The sequence below is a fragment of the Mustela putorius genome, unplaced genomic scaffold (genome assembly GCF_011764305.1).
Source record: "Mustela putorius furo isolate JIRA1106 unplaced genomic scaffold, ASM1176430v1.1 tig00000680_pilon_pilon_pilon, whole genome shotgun sequence".
Classification (NCBI taxonomy): Eukaryota; Metazoa; Chordata; class Mammalia; order Carnivora; family Mustelidae; genus Mustela; species Mustela putorius.
In genome coordinates, this window is record NW_025421442.1 from 758,636 (window position 1) to 778,147 (window position 19,512).

A 19,512-nucleotide genomic window follows, 5' to 3' on the forward strand; every position below is an offset into this window, starting at 1 on the left:
ACCCACCACTGTGTGACCGGTGGGGATGGAGGGAACTTTCCTGCAGATCCTGTGCATAAAAGTTTTGCAACCTGTGTTAAGAAGTTGAACTGAAGGGGCGCCTGGGTGGCTCAGTGGTTTGGGCTGCTGCCTTCGGCTCGGGTCATGATCTCAGGGTCCTGGGATCGAGTCCCACATCGGGCTCCCTGCTCCGCGGGAAGCCTGCTTCCCTCTCTCTCTCTCTCTCTCTCTCTCTTTGCCTGCCTCTCTGCCTACTTGTGATCTCTGTCTGTCAAATAAATAAATAAAATCTTTAAAAAAAAAAAAAAAAAAGAAGTTGAACTGAAGAACATGAAAAATCATCAGAGATTACCTGTATCCCACCAGCAGTACGGTCCAGAGAAAAATGGAGAGCCGGACGAGTATCACACAGAATGAGATTGACACATTCTCCTCAAAGACAGACTGACATTTGGTGATAAATGCAGTGAGGAAAAGTGCATAATATGGACCTTATTTGGGTCCTGATTCCAGCAAATTCTGCAGAAAGCAAGCTTTGTGAGACAGGTGTTTGAACACAGAGTATGTGACGATATTAAGAAATTTTTCACTTTTTAGGTGTGAGAGTAGTTTTGTGACTATGGTTTTGGAAAGGTCCGTGTCCTTTAGAAGTGCACACTGAGACGTTCACAGCTGGAACTGTGTGAAGTCTGGGGTTTGCTGCAGAGAAACGATGAGGGCAGTGCAAGGCGCACGGTGGTTCACGAGCCGGTAATTACTGAACCTGGCGGTGAGAATTGTTTCTCTATCCTCTGTACTTACTGTGTGACTGAAATTTCATAACGAGGTTTTTTAGAAAGAATGCACAGATTTCCTTGCTGGGTGTGTGGACCATTCAGGAACCCCCAGATGCACTCAGACCACCTGTCATCGCGGCCATCAGTGAGTGACTCAGAATGGCTGCCATGTGTCCGGGGTGCAGACCGGACGCTGCTGCAGAACGTGAGAGTCCGCGGGGCGCGGACCTGAGAAGATGCTGGGGACTCAGGAGCCCACAGGGCACAGAGTAATTGGTTTCATTTTTGAAAAGTTGAAAGTAAATTGAATGTAGGGATAAAATGCTCAAACTCTGATCGACTAGTTTCTGTTACCTCAGGCACCTTCCGAGGGAAGGCCAGCTGGGCCACTATTTTATTCCTCTGAATATGTTTTGTATGAAGCAGTTTGGGATTTCATCTTCTTTTAATTTCTCTCTCCTGCCACTGTGAATGAATCGTGCGTGCGGGATGAAATGGCCAAAAAGAGTAAAGTGGGCGCCTTTCCGGAGGTGCACTTCGGAACATCTCTCCTTGTAACGATGAATTTTGTGTGGTTTATCCTTTGTTTGCAGGTGGGTGCTTTGTTTCCCCGAGATGTCGACCTGATCAATGCGAACCTTTGTCTGCAGGCTGGATGTCTGTCTTTAACTTTTTTTTAAATTGAGGAATGACTACTGCGGTTCCACTTTCTTGGCAGATCGATGATATCGACCTCATCAGCGCCAACATGGAGAATTCCCTCGCGTCCGTCGGAGGTTTCTGCTGCGGCAGGTCGTTCGTGATTGACCACCAGGTGGGTTCATTTTGGAAAACGAGCAACGACTGAAACCAGGGGTCACACTGGTCGTGGTGAGAAGTTGTCAGCATGTGATTTCCAGTCACAGAATTTCATTCTGACTTACTTCCCCACAGTTTTTATTTAAAAGTTGATTTGTTAGTAGAGTCGCTCAGTATTTACTTTCGAAATTACCTCCCTTTTTAAGAAAGTCTTATTTGTGTCACAAGTGTAACTTGTGTGCATGTGTGGGTCCTAGCACTTTACTCTTTGTACACACCCGTCGGAGATGGTGCAGATCTGGGGCCGTTAAGGTTTCTAGCCAAAAAAAGAGAGCAGCATACCTGTGTCTCTAACTTGTGCGTTTCTTCTCAGCGCCTTTCTGGCCAGGGGTACTGCTTTTCAGCCTCACTCCCGCCGCTGCTGGCCGCCGCTGCCATCGAGGCGCTCAATATCATGGAGGAGAATCCAGGTATGGTCGTCCGAACCCAGGACACCGGGCACCGCAGTGACGTCAGCCAGGCTGCTGGCGTGCTCTCAGAGGAGTTCGCTAGAGGGAAAGTGTTTCCCTCCCAGAGCTGTGCCTCCGCGTGGCGCTGCCCGGCATTCCCAGGGAGAGTGGCGGTGCAGACCTCATGCAGCCTCAGGAATCCGTGTAGAGCTGCCCCCCGCCCAGGAGGCGAGCCAGAGCCGGAGCAGGGCCGGCTCCCAGGATGGGCAGCAGTGCCAGGAGGAGGGGCGGCTCTGGGCTAGTCGTCACTGGAGAAGTTAGCTGAAGTGCACTGCTGGATCTCAGGAGTATGATTTCTAGCTTGCCTGGTTTCTTCCCTTCAGCCTTTGACTCACGAGTTGGTACCACGGCCAAACCCAGTTACCAACCGTTAAAGGTTCCTTACTGGGCCAGTTTGACTAAATGTCAGATGTGCCTTTAGGCTGCGGCAGCACTCCTCACAAAGCCTAAAACAGAAATGAAGAGCCTGACCTGGTGTTTCTAAATTTAGAATTTTTTAAGTTCCTAAGTTCTTAACAGTTTTAGTTCAGAGAATCAGGAACTACGAGTGTTTCTGGGTGCACATTCATAAGCTTGCTTCTCAGAAGGCCTGGCACTCCTGCCTCTTGCTAGATATTTTAGTTTTTTTTTTATTTTCCATGGATAAAATATGTAGATATCAAGGAAAAGATAGAAAACATTACTACAGTGTTTATCTTTTACCAAATTGTTCAGGGTCCAGAAAGTTATGTATTTGTACCCTTTTATTAGCCAGATTCTTTGTAGCATCTGATGAGAACAAGAGCCACTGTTTTGTTGTGAAAAACCTCCTCTCAGATTCTGCTGATACTGGGTAAGGAGCCGCCAGGGCACGTGTGCCGGTACAGGGCTCGGGCCCCAGCAGTGTTCCTGTCTGTGTGCTAGTGGTCTGCAGGAGGGTTGGCAGCATTTCTATTGATGAACTTTAAAAATCTTGAAAAATATTTTTACATTAGTAATATCAGATCTTCTAGATACACTATCAAGAGCATTTTTTTTTCCATGCAGGTATTTTTTTAGTTTTGAAGGAAAAGTGCGAACGAATTCATAAAGCTTTACAAGGGTAAGTTTTCTATATTTTCAACCAACTTAAAGTCTGTCTGTACCATATTTAAACAACTAGTGAAAATTTTTGAATGTCACCTTCTTGGTTTTGAGTATATTTAATAGGCTTAGATCAGTTCAACTGAATTACAACTGAAAAAGGAGAAACTGCATTCAGTCAGATTTGTCTGTGGGCTTGAAGCCAGAACATCCATTTCTGGTTGAAGAACCATGACTTTGTTTTCCTAAAAAGGGGACAAGCTCACTGGCAGTATAGTGATATATACAGTACAAAGGCGAAAATAACCACCAAACATGCTACCACGCTCGGGTGAACGTGGGAGAATCGCTACACATCTGTAACGATAAAATGATGTCATTATGTCACATCTGCACAGGTAAAATGGTACCATTATACGCTATAGAATTAGTTGACAGTGGGTTCGTACTGGCCATAGTTCTTGGAAAATAGTTACTAAGTTTTATTTTAAATTAAAACAAGAAAAACAGGTGGAATTGAAATGAACCTTAGGAATTTTTACTTGTGTTTGTCTTAACTACACAAGAGAAACTCTTTAAGATTTCTCTGGAATGGAGAAAAAAGTTCAGGTGGGTCACACCTTCGTGCAGATTCCTGGTCTTACAGATGACCTCACGCCGCCCGAGGTATTCCCTTTGCCTTTCCTACGGCGCAAACATGTCTTTTCAGTCATGAAAGTCCCACCTGTTGACAGATGTGGAAGCTGGAAGCTTTTCTAAAGGGCAAGGACAGTGAGTAGATGAGCAGATCGCAGCTGTTCCAGATACAGTGACGTTCTGGGTGTGTACACGGCAGTAACAAAGTTCTTCTTGCATGATTTATGGCTAGGAGGTATTATTCGTGTTGGTTCCAGTTACTCGGCTTATAAAATATTCATATGCCAGCACAGTACAGCATGTTCGAGTCACTTGGGGCCCTGCATTCTGTCTAGTGGTGTCAGCGTGTGCACCTCGTGAGGCCGGCGCCGCCCCTTCCCTGCTCTTCTGCCTTTGCCTCCCGCCAGGTCTCCAGGCCCCACCCGCACTCCACGCACCGCGCCGTCCGCGCACCGCCTGGCTCCACTGCTTTCCCTCAGACTCCCTCTTCTCTCACAAGTGCGTACACGCACGGGCATCCGGACCAGTCTTCCGTGGAGTTACAACTGGAGAAGTGTCTCCTGCCATCATAGCGCTTCCGCATGAAGGGCCAGCACCTTTGGCTGTCCCCTCTTTTTTGTCACCCTTCCGGAGTCATTTGATGAGCACTGGGTACACTCCACCGTCTTGTCTCCTAACTGCCTCTTTCCCTGGAAGACCCCACCTTCTCCTCAAGCTGCCCGTTGTCGCTTCTCCTTGTAGCCAGTCTTCTCTGGAGTTTGCACTTTGTCCTCACGATCTGCTGTCCAGCAGTCTGTCCAGACTCCTGGTGGTCTGTTTCATTCTGTTCTGATGATGTGTGAGTCCTGTGCTTCTGTCTTCCTGCCAGCGCCTCAGACATCTTAGTTCTTTTTCTTCTCTTACTGTGTTGGTGTAGGTCGCTAACACACTATTGACATCTTCTGTCACAGGGGTGATGTCCCCGTCATTCCCCGTACAAAAGCATTTCCTCAGTAAGTATGAAATGTCATACTGAAAGTTTTCTGTACATGGTACTTATCAAATTATTCCTAGATTTCAAGGCTTTTTTAAAAATCATGGATTTTTGCTGAATTATGTTGTTAGGATTCTTCTGGTGTTAAACCATGCTTGCTTCTGGAGTGAATCCCTATTTGATTACGGTGTATTTTGGGGCACTGTTCTGCAGCCTGGTTTATTGAAAGGTCCTAGTAGGATTGATTACATTTAAGGAGAGGAGACACAAATTGCAGTGCTCATTGGTGGTTTTAAAGGCAGTTGAAGTTGGCTTCTGGCATCTCACACGATGCTTGACGCACAGTAGTCATTCAGTAGAGCTTGGTGAGTCCTAAATGTGCTACGAAGTACCTTCTGTGCTAATCTCATTCTGAGAGAGAAGCAGAGCCTTCTAAGTGAAGCTGGCTAATCAGAGGCAATCGAAAATGTTAGCTCGGGGCCTCCGGGTGGCTCAGTCAGTTAAGCGTCTGCGGGCAGTTCAGATCATGATCCCAGGGTCCTGAGATCGAGTCCCACATCGGGCTCCTTGCTCAGCGGGGAGTCTGCTTCTCCCTCTGCCTCTGCTGCCCCTGCTCGTGCAGGTGTGCTCTCTCAAATAAGTAAATAAAAGTGCCTTTTTTTTTTAAGGAAATTTTAAAAACGTTTAGGTCATACAAATATGTCACCATTTGTAGCCTAGGAGATGAGTCAAAAATCAAACTATTATTAGTATCAGATAAAAATGAACTTTGAATGAACCTGTGCTGCGGTTCTCTTGCCATCTATAGTGAACATTTGAAAATGCAGGATTTCACTCCTAAGGAGAACTCTCTCCCCACCTGAGAAGCTACAGATGTCTGTGCTGTTAAGTCTTAAGAAAGATGAAAATAGTCACTGAGGCACATTATCAATCCTAGGGAGTCCTGAAGGAAACCGTGATAGGAGACAAGGCTGTAGACGCTTCCCTGGAGGAGGGATTTGGGAGGGAGGCCCCAGGAGCGGTCCTCAGGCCGGGACCTGACTTCCTGACCGGCTGCAGAGCAGAGGGAGGGGGCAGAGGAGGGGGGGTTTGCAGGCCAGGGCGCAGGGAGCGCCTGCAGGAGTGAGCCAGAGGCGTCTGCGGGGCAGCGATCGCCTTCCCAGCCACACTCCCAGAGCGCCCTGCAGGAGGGTCTAGACCGGCGGCCCCGGGCAGGAGCGTGGATTTCAGCTGTCCCTCTCGGGGCTGGAGCCGCCGCGTGAGGCTTCCTGGAAGAGCCACCAGCTGCCATGAACGCCGGCGTCAGTCGGTTACTTAGGTGTGGGACATGCTGGTGCCCAGAAGGGACTTAATGCTTGTGTGTGTGTTTCCTTTCAGCATTTCTGGGTTGAAAGTGGTGGGGGAGCCCCTTTCTCCGGCGTTTCACCTGCAGCTAACAGACAGCACCGGGTCTCGGGAAGAAGACGTTAAACTGCTTCAGGAGATTGTAAATCACGTAAGTATGTAGTTCTTCTTCCCGGAACCCAGGCCGTGTCTCACGTCGAACTGGGAGCCTTCCCTGCGCTTAGCAAGTCCAGAGCCAGGCTTGCACAGGCGCGGGGTACGTCAGGAGTCCCGACGCTCCCGCAGAGCGGGGCCAGCTGTCTGGGCTGAGCCCCCAGCGTGGCCCGGAGACCGGACAGAGTAGTCTTGTAACCCAAAAGGAGGACAGGCCTGATTTGGAGGTCGGTTTGAATATCTTCCGAAGGTGATTTTACCACTGATTGTAACTTCGTCATTAACTGAGAAGTGCCTCTCTGGGGAAGATCGCGTGCCCGTCCGTGCTCAGCAGAGCCGCGTCTCCGGAGCCGGCCCCGCTCACTTGCTCCGCGCGGCTGCCCGCTGCCCTCCCTCACGGAGGGTCGGAAGTGGCCAGGCAGCACCGCGGGCGAGCGGAGGGTGCTGGGGGCCCTGCCTGTACCTGATTCTTCGGTCCAGCTGGCATGCATGTGAGAATGAAAGCAGCTGCATTCTGCCTCTCTGTCCTGCTCGTTCTGACGCTCCTTCCAAAGGCTCTTGCTCTGAGCTCTTGCCACCGGACGTCAGGGCGAGGGCTGTCCTTTGTGGTGTCCCTTTGCCTGGCTGTGGCCACGTGGTCATGCCTTTGTCCCTGGTCGCGTGGCTGCTCAGTATGGAGACGCAGGTGACGTCAGCCTCTGCTTCCCAGCTTGCTTCAGCTGTCCTGCGTCCCACAGTGTGAACTATGTCACTTAGAAAGATGCACCATGGAGGGCTCCACGCAGGCCCTCTGGAGTCGGTCGTCTGTAAAACCAAAGCAGACGCAGAATCTGAGATTCCCGCTGAGGAGGTGTGGGAGATGGTGAGCTGTCAGGCTGCGGCGACTCTCCCCTTCCGAGTGCAGAGATGCCACAGGAGTTCCCTTGGGCTCAGCTCTGCAAGCGTGAGGAAAGACAGACGCCCTCGCACGGGATGAAACATCCCAGAGACACCTTCTACCACCTCGGCACTTGGACCGCGCGGTCACTCGAGTACATACAGACCTGAGAGAAAGTGCAGCCTCCCTGTGCTTATGTGCGGCACCAGAATTGTGTATAAATTAAGTGCAAGCTTAATGGACACGGCGTACAAGGCAGAGCCGTCACGGTGGCTTCTGTGACAGGCGAGCTTGTGCGCTGAGACTGTCCAGTGTGGGGCCGGATGCAGACTTCTGCAGAGCACCCTCCGGGAGCCACAAGCCCCGTCACTCCAGGCTCCTTCACACGGCCCCCTCCGCACAGCTGTCGGCCCTGGTTCCACGCTGCGGGACCTGGGCCGCCCCTGCTGCCGGGGCACTCGTTCCCATGAGAGACCCGGCAGTGGGGTTCCTTCCACGGGTGCCAGAGACGCTGCAGAGGGTGAGCGAGAAGAGCATCGGATACACAGGCCATGCTTGCATTGCTCATCCTGAGAACAGAAGAGAGGGCTAGAGTCTGCACAGCTCACGGAGACCAGACTCCGTCGGAGGCCCCAGCCCGAGACCGGCTGTCTCGAGGAAATCCTCATGAGAGCTGAATCCGGGAGCAGGGCGTCTAGGGAGGGACAAAACAGTCTGGAAACTGCATTTGCGCAAAAAAGAGCGCTCTGTCCTTGTGTCCGTCCGCGCCCCGGGCTCTGCCTCCCTGCTGGTCGTGCGGAGAGAGGACACTCCAGTGAGCTCTGCAGAGCACAGAGCTCTCGCCAGGGGCTTGTTGAGTGGCTGGACAAGACCCTGCTTTTAAACTGAGCGATGGTTTGTGTTTCTTAGCTGGCCAGGGCTAGGAGCAGAGCCAGTCCGGATGTTTTCAGGGTTAGCTCCCCCAGCACACTCCAGCTGTTGCGTCCGTAAGCGTCGGCTGTGGGGCCGCTGGGGGTTTCCGGTGGGGGGTGTGGCCTCGGGAGGGCAGCCTGGCCGCGGACGGCGTGGCCCCTCTTCGGGCTGACACCCTCACTGCCCAGCCCTGGGAATGCCTGTTCTTCCTTCATCAGTCCGCTGGCTCCGACTGATGCTTTTTCATAATTCACAGACCAAGAAATGCGAGTGTTTGTGAGCACGCTCGCAAGGTTGTACACCCCCCTCCCTCCAGAACATTTTCTTTTTTTTTTTAAAGATTTTATTTATTTATTTGACAGAGATCACAAGTAGGCAGAGAGACAGGCAGAGAGAGAGGGGGAAGCAGGCTCCCCACTGAGCAGAGAGCCCGATGCGGGACTCGATCCCAGGACCCTGAGATCATGACATGAGCCGAAGGCAGAGGCTTTAACCCACTGAGCCACCCAGGCACCCCTTCCAGAACATTTTCATCTCCTGAAAAGAAACCCTGATAAACCGTGACTTCAGTGTGATTTTTATACTTTCTTTATTTTGAGAGAGAATGTTTAAATTTTTTAAAAAAATGTTGGCAGATGGTTCTGGTATGGAAAAGCGACGCAGACAGTGGGGACTCCAGACTCTTGTAGCCTGGTAGGACCTGCTCGAAGGTAGGTGCGGAATGCGAGGAACTGCCGGTGTCTGGGATGGGAGTGGTCTGTCCCTGCGACCATCCCGGGGTCACTGTGCAGTCCGACCTCGGGGTGGTGTCCAGGGCTTTGCTGGCACTGTTTCCCCGTGTCCTACTTCTGCTTTGCTTAAAATGGAAAGCCCTGGCCACCTGTGGCTACTTGAATGGAGTCAGATTAAAAGTGGGGTCTCGGTGCCAGACAGCCACACGGCTGGCACGGTGCCCTGGGCGGCGTGGAGCGGACGCTGCCGTAGGATGGTCATGCCGCTTGGGGCTGCTCGGGTTGGGGTCCTGGTGTCGCCGTTTTGCCTTCTCACAGTTGTAACTGGAGAAGGGAAGGAGCGCTGCGGTGGCGGATCGCATCCCAGAGTCCGCTCCTGTTGTAGTGAACCCGCGTCCACAGCCCGGGTGCCGACCTGTCCCTCCTCTTCCCGCAGTGCATGAACAGAGGCATCGCACTAACCCAGGCGCGCTACCTGGAGAAGGAAGAGAAGTGCCTCCCCCCGCCAAGGTTGGTGGACGTTACAGGGTGACTGGACCTGGGTTTCCTCCTCTCGGGACTCGGGATAAGACGTGTTCTGTTCTGGAGATGTTGGGAAGGCTGTGACAGGACACGGAAGAGTGTGTGCTGTACTACACAGTACGCCGTCGGGTTTCTGTTCCTAAACCGGCCATTTAGAAACTTCTCATGCTGAAGCCCCCCCCCCCCCCCCCCCCCGGACGCGCTGTCCTCCGTCAGTTAACCCAGACGTGTGAGACCCCAGAACTGGGCTCCGGTCCGCAGAGGTTGGCCACGTCCCTAAGCTGCACGCGCTGTGCCGACCCTGTCTTCCTCGAGGGCCGTCCTGGGAGGGGCGTGTCCGGACAGTGGTCTCGACCCCACAGCTGGCCGGAGCGCCGTGTGGCACTTGAGCTGGCAAACACGTGTAAACCACCCACGGGAAACCGGGCAGCAGTGGGGAAGATCTGGAGAGGTCCGAGAAGCCGTCCGCGGGAGGGGAGCGCTCGGACTCCTGATGTAGGATCAGTGCTCGTTCCTCAGCACTTCTGGGAGCTGATGATGGAGACACGGGAGTGCTCGGGGCCGCAGCGCGGGGTCGGCGAGGCCGGAGGTGGAGGGCGCGGGCCGTTCCCGCTTGGAAGGGACTCGGGCTGCCAAGAGCAGGCGGTGCTCAGGCCTCACGTGTGGTCAAGTGTGTCAGACTCGCGGGTGCCCCTTCTAGCAGGGCGGGCAGTGGTGTCCAGACCCTCGGGTGCTTGCGGGGCCAGAGCACGGGCTTGAGAGGGACGAGCCAGAGGGCCCTGGAGAAGGGGGGTCCGGGGTGACACAAGTCCCGAGCACGTGCAGACGTGCAGGTCCAGGCTGGGCTTCTGGAAGACCGACCGCTGGCGGCCGCTCAGGTGCCCCGAAGGCCCTGCCCTCTCGGCCCTGCTGCACGCGCTGCGCGGTGAGGAGGGACTGTCGGCGGCAGGCCCGCTGCTGGCCGCGCCGCCTCCCAGTAGGACTTGACGGGCCGAAGCAGGTGCGGGAGACGACTCTGACCATGTCCTGTGTCGATATTTCCCAGCATCAGGGTTGTGGTCACGGTGGAGCAGACGGACGAGGAGCTGGAGAGAGCCGCGCGCACCCTCAAGGAGGCGGCCCGGGCTGTGCTGCTCTAGGCCGGGGCCTCGCGGCCGCCTCACAGCGCACACACGGGCCCCCGCGTCAAGCCTTGTGATCTGGGCGGGGCCTGCGGGGACCTTCGGGGACCTGCGTGGGTGCGGACTTGCCACCAACCGCAAGAGGATCCTGGCTGGCTTTAGAAAGGAAACACATTCAAAGTCCAGGAGCTGGTTTGTTTTCAAGAAGAGAACTGATGACCGCAGATAACTGGTATTTAAACTGTGCTATTCAGGTCATCTACTGTGCTAGCATTTTATACTCTTTTTTGTTGCTCGAGGATGGAGCCTCCGTTCATCTCGTCTCTCCAGTAGCAGAGCGCGCAGCACTCCTTAGTGTTTCCTACAATTCCGTCTCTGCCGCACTCGCGCCTGGAGGGACGCCGTCCTGCTGGGGCACAGCCCCCTTCTCGAGGGTCTGACTCAGCCCTCGTCCTGCACAGCTCAGCGGCGGCTGATGTATGAGGAAACACATCTGTGTGACTATGACAAACTTCCTGTTGTGATATATTTGAATCCCAGAATTTTTACATACACTAAATTTTGATGTTCCGGCATTTCTGATAGCTAATCTTAACATCCCTAACCAGGGAGGGTGTAGTCGCTGTATTTCTTAAGTGATCACTAATTTAAGTCGAGGACGGCTTTATTTTAATAGAATGGACCTTCACATTTATTGTGTGTTGATTTCTAATCTGTCCTAGGAAGAGGGTCACTGTGATGTTCCCAGAATAGAAATCGTGTCCTTGATGTTTTAGGATATCCTGAATGTAGCCTTTTTTTGTGGAGTGGGTTTGCCTGAGGACATGTAAACTACAGCCTTTCTTGAAGTGAAGGAAATTTACTTTTCCTGGGAGCTCACGGAGTTCAGATATCTGAAAATGTGAACGCACTAAACATAACGTTTTTAAGTTGCTCTTTAGCGATCTGTTTCTTCCTTAGCAAACCAGGTTTGGTCAACGTTTGTGCCTGGTGCCATGGGGTTGTGCGTAAATACTACACCATTGTTTCTTGTCTTAGTAAAGGTAAAGGAATAAAATTGTTTAAAAAGATGTATAAGAATGCCATTTTTATAGTGTGTGTTCATATTAACAAATGGTCTTCAACGTCTGTTTGAATAACCTATTTTTTAATGTTTAGTTTCTATTTTGCTGGAGGTATTTCGTACATACGTGCCTTGTGATTGCTGCTGCTTTAAAGGATACGGGACTCTCTTGGGGGATGAATCTTTTGCTTTATATTTTAATGAAATAAACCTACATTCCTAATAACTAGTCTATTTGCACGTGTAATATATTCAACAGAATAGTCTCTTGACTTTTTTGCATACATTGGGTCAGTCTTAGTGTCTGTTTAGAAATTATTAATCAGATGTCGTGGTGCCTTTCTTCAGTGGCAAGTATCTGCGCTCCTGCCGGCTCCTGCTGGTCGCACCTGGGCCACCCTAAGCTGTGCCTGGCGTGGGCAGGTGGTGATGGCAACTTTTTTGAGTCACCATTTCACCCTCTAGATACTCATTGCTGTGTTTTAAAAATGACAGAAGTTGGGGCGCCTGGGTGGCTCAGTGGGTTAAGCCGCTGCCTTCGGCTCAGGTCATGATCTCAGGGTCCTGGGATCGAGTCCCGCATCAGGCTCTCTGCTCGGCAGGGAGCCTGCTTCCTTCTCTCTCTCTCTGTCTGCCTCTCTGCCTGCTTGTGATCTCTGTCAAATAAATAAATAAAATCTTTAAAAATAAATAAGTAAATAAAAATAAAAATGACAGAAGCTCCTGGAAAGAAGGTGGAAACAACACACGGTGGTTAACTTCAGCCCTTGGGAAAGTCAGCGTTTTGAAGAAAAAAAGCAAAACTAAAGTCTTTCTTTTAAAACTACACAGTGACCAACATCCAGTTATGGACGCCACAAAACATACCTGCTAGGAACAACAAAGCTGTATAGAAGTGAGGCAGGATGCTGAGAGAAAACTCTCGAATCTGAAGCAGGGCACACGTTTCTCGGAGACTCGGGGTTCTGGAGGGCTCTGTCTGTGACCGGGCTGGGGCAAGCAGCACGGAAGCCACTGGGGGACTGTTTTCACTTGGCACAGGTGCCCGCGGGGTGGGAAGAGCCGGGTGACTGCTCCCCGGCCGTTGGCTACAGCCAGGCTCCAACTCGGGAAACGTGGGGCCCCGGACAAGCGGGGACAGAGAAGAGCAGTGTTCCAAAGCTGGAACTCTGGCACGGGGCCACACGCCTTTGTCTGTGCGCCACGGAAATGCGCTGCCCCGTTGTAGGCTGTATTTCAGTAACAGAAACCGTACAATGTGCATTTTTATATCCATGAAAGAAGACAAGAATCAGATGTGCAGGCCTGACGCCGTCTTTCCTTGTGGGCGCAAGACCGTAGTATCCCAGACGACAGAACGTGTGAGGACGATTATGGCCAAGTCCATCTCCGTTATCTCTGTCTTCCCAAAACACTGTCCTTACGAGGACATCAAATAAAATCACTCCTAACACATCTACAGTATGGGTTTTGTCGTAGAGAAGACCTAGCCTTCGTGATCTTCCCCAGTGTCTCGTGAAGAGGAGGGGCCGGAAGGTTTAATGATGGCGGAGCACGCGTGCAGTAAAGCGTCGTCTCTGCAGAGCAACGTAGAAAACAACACTGTCCAGAGATTTGAGGGGAAAGAAATGTGAAGTCTCCAGACTTTCTTTCAGGTAGGGGGTTGGTAGAAAACAATGTTAGGTTGGAGCTGAGTACTGTTCACAAGCCGTTCCTGAAGAGTCTGCTGGGGGACCGCTCCATTGGATCAGGAAATACCTGGGGAAACCGGAATTAAAAGAGTAAGTTGAAAAGTATTTAACAGAAAAGAAAGCAATACAAGGAAGAACCGGGTACAAAATCCGCATGAAACGGGGAGCAGAAGCCCAACCAACCATAGAGATGATCGCGTTAGAACGTGAATGGACAAAACTTTCATCCAAAGGCTGAGCTTGGTCAACTACACGACAGACCATGCCGGGACACAGCACATTCAGAGACACGAAGAAGTGGAAAGTCAGGAGATGAACGATGTGCCACGCGATCGAGAACCATAAGCTCGAGTGACCAGTATCCGTGTCAGAAAGCCTCTTAAGACAAGAAATACTAGTACAAATAGCGATGTTTTGGAATGATAAAAAGTGTCTGTGAAGTGAAAGTACAACAGTTAGAGGTGTATGTGCCCCTAAAAGCAGCGACCTGACATCCTGAAGCAGAACTAGCGTAGTTGGAAGAACAGATCACGTAACAGTAGTAGTTGGAGACTTGAGCAAACCCGTCGTCCGCAACTGACGGGACAGCCGGCCAGGAAAGGACACGAGGAAGGCCCGGGCGGCGCGTGATCCAGCTCGCGGACACCGGCCTGCGCCCTGCAGTCGTCCGCCGGGAGCCTGCGGGACACGGTCTCCCGCTGCACACGGCGCCTCTGGGGTAAGCCGCGTGCTCGGCTGTGACCAAGTCTCAATAAATTTAAAGATTGAAACCATAGAAAAATCTATGTTCTCTGCCCGCAACACAATTCAGTCGGAGATTCTCAAAAGAAAACCGGACAGGCTGCGGCAGCGCAAGTCCGCGATCAAAGAGAAGCCGCAAAGGAAGCCTCTTACACCTGCTGATCCGGCACGTGGAAGAGTTGGCGTGACGCGGCGAGAGCAGGGGCCAGAAGGCTCCGGAGCTCTAAATGCCGTGTCAGGAAAGAGGGGAACGTCCCAGTCAGTCACCTCAGCTGCTCCCCGAAGACACTGGAAAAAGACGAGCAAATGAGGCCTGAAGGGAGAAAATAAAGAGTAGAGGAAATAAAACAGAAAAACAGAGGAAATCAGTGGAACTTGACAAAGCCTGCAGGACTGGCCGCGGAGACACAGGCTAGCCAGGGGCGACAGAGCCGGAGAAATTGGAAAGATTGCAGAAGGAGATCCCAAGTTTATGCCGGCCGGTTAGACAGCGTGAATGAGGAAGACACAGACTAACAGATTCCATAAGAAAAGTCTGAGTAAAAGGGTAACCAATACGTTGAATTAGTAATTTCACATCTTCTCCCAAAGTTGTCCGAATCCAAATGGCTTGACTCGTAAATTGTATCTAACGTTTAAAACACAAGCAATACCAATCATTCACAGGTTTATTTCAGGGGAAATGGAGGAGATGGGACCGTCTCTGTTCATCCTGTTTGATACCCGTGACCCCAAAGCCAGACCAACTACAAGAAAAGAAAACGAATGTCTTTCCCTCCTGAACATGGGTACGGAAGTCCTAACTGCCAGTCACGGATTGTCTGGAGAATCTGGAGCGGGGAAGGAACTGGGCCGGAAAAGGGTAAATTCATCTGCAGCGACTCCATATGCAGAGACTCTTAAGGCACCGATTGAAGAGCTGCGGTGATAAGTGTGTTTAACGAGACCGGCCGATGCCGGACCCGTACATGAGGAGGGATCGTGTTTCTGTGCATTAGCAGCAATGTGAAATGAAATTAAGGAAACAATCCATGAATAATAGCATTAAAATAAGTCGGTAAATTTACCAATAGCTGTAAGACCTGTACACTGAAAAGTATACAAAGTAGAGAATATTGCTACGAGACATTAAAGATTTAAATAAATGGAGAGACATTCCGTGTTCCTGGACAGGAAGATTTCCCACATCGATGTACAGATTCAGTGCCGCCCTTTCCAAAATTCCTGCAGATTTTATGCAGAAATCAACAAGCTGATCCTAAAATTTATATGAAAATAGAGACCTATAGTAGCCAAAACAGTATTTAAAAAGAAGAGTAAAGTTGAAGGGTTTACACTACGTAATTTAAAGAGTTGCCACGGTACCTCCTGCAGTCAGCGAGACGTTATGGTACTGGTTCGAGGGGTCCCTGTGGAGCAGAGCTGAGCGTTCAGGAATCGGCCCTTACGCTTCTGGCCAGTTGGTGTGAGCGGTGCGCAATCCCGATTCACGAGGGAAAGGGCGGTCTTCTCCACGAATGCTGCTGAGAGAACTGTGTCCTGTAGGAGATCAGACGACGGCCACCCAGAGAATCCAGTCCTGATCCCTGGAACTTGTCGATTTACCTTCTCTGGAAAAGGGGGTTTGTGTATCTGTGATGCCGTTAAGGATTTTGAGATGAGATGGCCGTGGATTACAACGGAGCGCCCTCGACGCCCCCACACGTGTCTTTCTAAGATAGAAACAAAAGGAGGTGCCCCTCAGGCACGCAAGGTCACCCCGGGGCAGGGGGGGGGTTGTATGAAGACAGGCGGAGGGACACCAGCAACCCCAGAAGCTGCAAGCGGCAGGGAACGGGTTCCCCCGGAGATCAGGTGGGTTTTTGCCTTTATGACCCTTGATGTAAAGTAGACCCTTGCGGGGTCCCTGAGTGGCTCAGTGAGCTGAGCGTCTGGCGCCTGATTTTGCGCGGGTGGTGATCTCAGGGTCCGGAGGTCGCACCCCACGCTGCGCACGCGGCCGACTTCGCCTTCTCTCTGCTCCTCTCCCGCTTGCCCGGCCCTCCCTGCGCTGGAGCGCGCTCGCTCTCTCTCTCAAAACAAAATGGAATTTTAAAATGTTAGCAAAGTAAAACAAGCACAGGGTTAAAAAGTCAAATCGTATTGAAGGATTTCCACCCCAACAGCGCCCAGGCTCGGCCGCACTCTCAGGAGGAACCCTTCAAGCATTTCCCCTTTGTTCCTTCTGGGGAATAAAACACGGCCCTGCATGAGCTGGTGCCTGCCTTGCGTCACCCATCAGCCTGAAGTCCTAGTTAGGGTCCCCCGTTTGGAAAATGCTTGGTACGTACCCTCTCCCCTTTCCCCGTTTGAATCCCCCTTCCTGGTTTATTTTCCTCGGAGCCCCCAGTGGCCGCGCGGCCGGGACGCTCGCAGACCTGCCCTCGGTGTCTCCGTCTCACGGGGCAGACACGGGCATTTTGAGGTGACGAGAGCCGCTGGCCTCTTCCGTGCAGTCGGTGCTTCTGTGTGAGGACGTCCTCGCACTGCTTGCTGTTCGCTGACTTCTGGTCTCTGACTTGCCCGTTCAGGGCTTTATCTGGAGTCTGTCCTGGGCCCGGGATTCGGAAGGGGCCCGAGTTTATTTTTCTTCTCTGCTCCATAATCCCAAGTCGCCCTCTAAACAGTCCGTTGCTTCCCCATTCATTCATTTCTGTAGCTCATCTCACACCGCGGCTCGTACAGACGCGTGATCATCTTCAAACGGTCATTTTCTCTCTGCCTGTTCCTCTGTTCCTGCGTCAGCCTCGATAGGTCTTTATTAAAATGTGGCCCTGGGCCCCTGGGTGGCTCAGTCGGCTGAGTCTGACGTCACGCGGGTGGTGATCTCGGGGTCTCGGGATCGAGCCCGGCATTGGGCCCCTGCTCCGCGGGGTCTGCTCGTCCCTCGGCCTCCCCGCCTCTCTCTCATTCTCTTTCTCAAGTAAATAAAGAAAATCTTTAAAAAACAAAAAATTAAAATACGGTCCTTTAACATCTGGCAGGACACACCCACCCTTTGTTTTCTCTAAAATTTAATTTAATATTCATAGATTTTTGTGTCTTTATATGTATTTTTAAATCATCTTGTTGAGTTCCTTTGAAAAAACCCAGCTGGAATTTCGGCTGACCCTGCGTTGCGGTCACATGAGGAGGCGCCCGTCTTAGCGTTAGACGTGAACACGCCTTAAGCGCGGTGTCTCGTGCTCATTCGGATCTGCAGTCTCCTGTGTCGGACTTTTGTTTCCCCACAGACGGATTTTGGATTCTTTTATAATTTCTAGAGATTGAATATTTTTAGCCATCGTAATTTGTATTTTATTAGATGTAGTAGAGTTCTTGCTGGCACAGAGAAAGACTACCCGTTTGTTGTTTGTTGTTCTCCGTTTTCTCGCCCACGTTTTGTTTAAATTCCTGTTAGTTAACACACAGTGTGGTGCTGGCTTCAGGGGTAGAATTGGGAGGTTCAGCACTTGGCGGAGAACACACGGTGCTGGCCTCAAGCGCCCCCTAACAGAGACTTGCAACAGTCCACCAGCCCGAGGGTCATCCTTGCGTGGGGGCCGTGCTTACCTCTGTATTGTTCCGATGTTAACGTATGTGCTGCCCCAGGGGGCACAAGACCATTAATTTTGAAAACTGATCTGGAAAACGTGCCCAAGTCCTGCACACTTTCTAATACAGTTGACATTTAAACAGCACGGGTTTGAGTTGCGTGGGTCCTCTTATACGTAGCTTTTCCCAGGAAACAACCCAGTACTCTGAAAGAATTTTTTTATGATCTTTTAATATCATTTTCTTTCCTCTGGCCTACATTCTTGTCGAAGTTCAGTACCTAACACACAAAATATGTGTTCATCGGCTGTGTTCTTGCTAAGGCTCTGGTCAGCACTGGGCTATTATTAATGGTTGAGTTTGGCGAAGGGGACGGGGTCCAGCGTTTCATGGGGATTTTCTACTCTGCGTACGTGTCAGTGCCCCCAACCCTCCTGCTGTCTAAGGCCCAACTGGGGTTTGGGGGTTCTTCTGTTTTCTTTCTCTAGGTAGATGTTCATTATTTTTCTTATTTCCTTTTCTTTAGTCACAGCACTGCCCAGATCTCCAGAGCCATGTTAAATGGTGGCACCGGCCCTGGGCACCCTCACCTTGTAATGAATCATAGAGAACGACCATCTAAAATCTCTCTGTGACATTTCTCCACTTAAGTTAATGCTGTGGGATTGTTGGTACGTAACCTTAGCAAGGGAAGGAAGCTTGGATTCTCTGAGAAGCAGACAGCAGCGTGGAAACAGGCGCGCAGGTGATTTGGCCCGTCTGGCCTGCCGGTCTGAAGGGTGCCGTTGGTTGGATTTGAATGCCGAACCAGCCTCACAGCCCCAGGACAGCCCCCCGCCCCGTCCCCGCGTGGTCATGATGTACAGTTGTTCTAATACATCACTGGTTCATTTTGCTACTGTTTTGTTGAGAACGTATGCATCTAAATTCATGAGACATGTTGATGTCTGGCTTCATGTGCACGTCCTCTGTGTTGTGCCTTGGTACGGGTGACCGTGACCTCATAAAATGGGTGGGGAAGTTCTGCCTCCCCTTCTCGGCACGGGCAGCCGTCTTGTGAAATGGGTGTTCATTCTTTACATGCTGGAGAAATTCTCTATTGGAAAACATCTGGACCCTGGAAGTTTCTTTTTCCAGGAACTTGTAAATTACAGATCCTATTTTTTAAAGCTTCTAGGAAGATTCATGGACTGTTTTATCTTGCTGGGTTTAGCAGTTTGTGGTTTTCCAGGAATTAGCCCATTTCTTCTAAGTTGTCAGATTTCTGACACCCGTGACAACCTGTGTCCGGCCCCTTTCATTTTGTCGGTGGCGATGTGTGCCCTCTCCTTTTATCCTGTCCGCTGAGCGAAGGGCTTGTCAGTTTTATGGATTTTCTTGACAAATACGGTTTTTGTTTCGCTAATTCTCTCATTTCTATGTTTTTATTTTCAGTGGTTTCTGCCTTTCTAAAAGTTCATCCTTTCTACTGTTTCGTTGCTGTCGCGTTCCTCCCTTTGTCTTGTTCCAGCCTCGCGAGCTGGAAGTTAGGTCAGTGATTGATGCGTTTTCACTTTTCTAATGTGAACATTTATTGTCTAACGGAATCACCGTATTGGCTGAACCCCACAAACTTTGCTATGTTGTATTTTCAGTTTCGTTTCAGTTTTCATTCAACCCTCATTTATTTTTATTTTTAGCTTTCCTTTGGGCCTTCAGCTCTGCCCACGGAGTATCTAGAAGTGTGTTGTTGAATTTCCAGGACTGGGGATTGCTCGGTTGTCTTTCCCTTACTGATGTCCAGTTTGATCCTGTTGTGGTTCGAGTTCACACTCCGGATGGTCGGCTCTCTTTCAGGTTGGTTCAGGTTTGCTGTATGACCACGGATGTGGCCTCTCCTCACGGCCAGCGTCCTGCTCTTGTTGGGGGCGTCCTCGGGAATGTCAGGCAAACCCGGGGACCGTGCTGGGGCTCCGTCCTCCGCAGCCGGGCGGGCTTTGTCTCCAACAGTAAACGTGAGCGCGGGGCGCTGAAGTGCCCGGCTACGACTG

At 51.1% G+C, this 19,512-nt stretch overlaps 1 protein-coding gene and 1 non-coding gene across 2 annotated transcripts in view; one reads left to right on the forward strand and one right to left on the reverse strand.

The window, feature by feature from the left end:
- The window catches only part of SPTLC1 (serine palmitoyltransferase long chain base subunit 1), a 44,401-nt gene extending 32,698 nt beyond the window's left edge, over window positions 1-11,703 (forward strand). The window contains exons 10-15 of the mRNA XM_045082999.1: window positions 1,495-1,590; window positions 1,948-2,044; window positions 3,110-3,164; window positions 6,132-6,249; window positions 9,208-9,281; window positions 10,339-11,703. Of these exons, the coding sequence (XP_044938934.1) occupies window positions 1,495-1,590; window positions 1,948-2,044; window positions 3,110-3,164; window positions 6,132-6,249; window positions 9,208-9,281; window positions 10,339-10,432 (534 nt within the window). The 3' untranslated portion in view covers window positions 10,433-11,703. The remainder of the gene's footprint in view (window positions 1-1,494; window positions 1,591-1,947; window positions 2,045-3,109; window positions 3,165-6,131; window positions 6,250-9,207; window positions 9,282-10,338) is intronic.
- A 5,739-nt stretch (window positions 11,704-17,442) lies between these two features.
- On the reverse strand, window positions 17,443-17,546 carry LOC123392893. Its single transcript, XR_006607584.1, has one exon. It is a non-coding gene; the product is annotated as a U6 spliceosomal RNA (small nuclear RNA).
- Window positions 17,547-19,512: the final 1,966 nt, after the last annotated feature.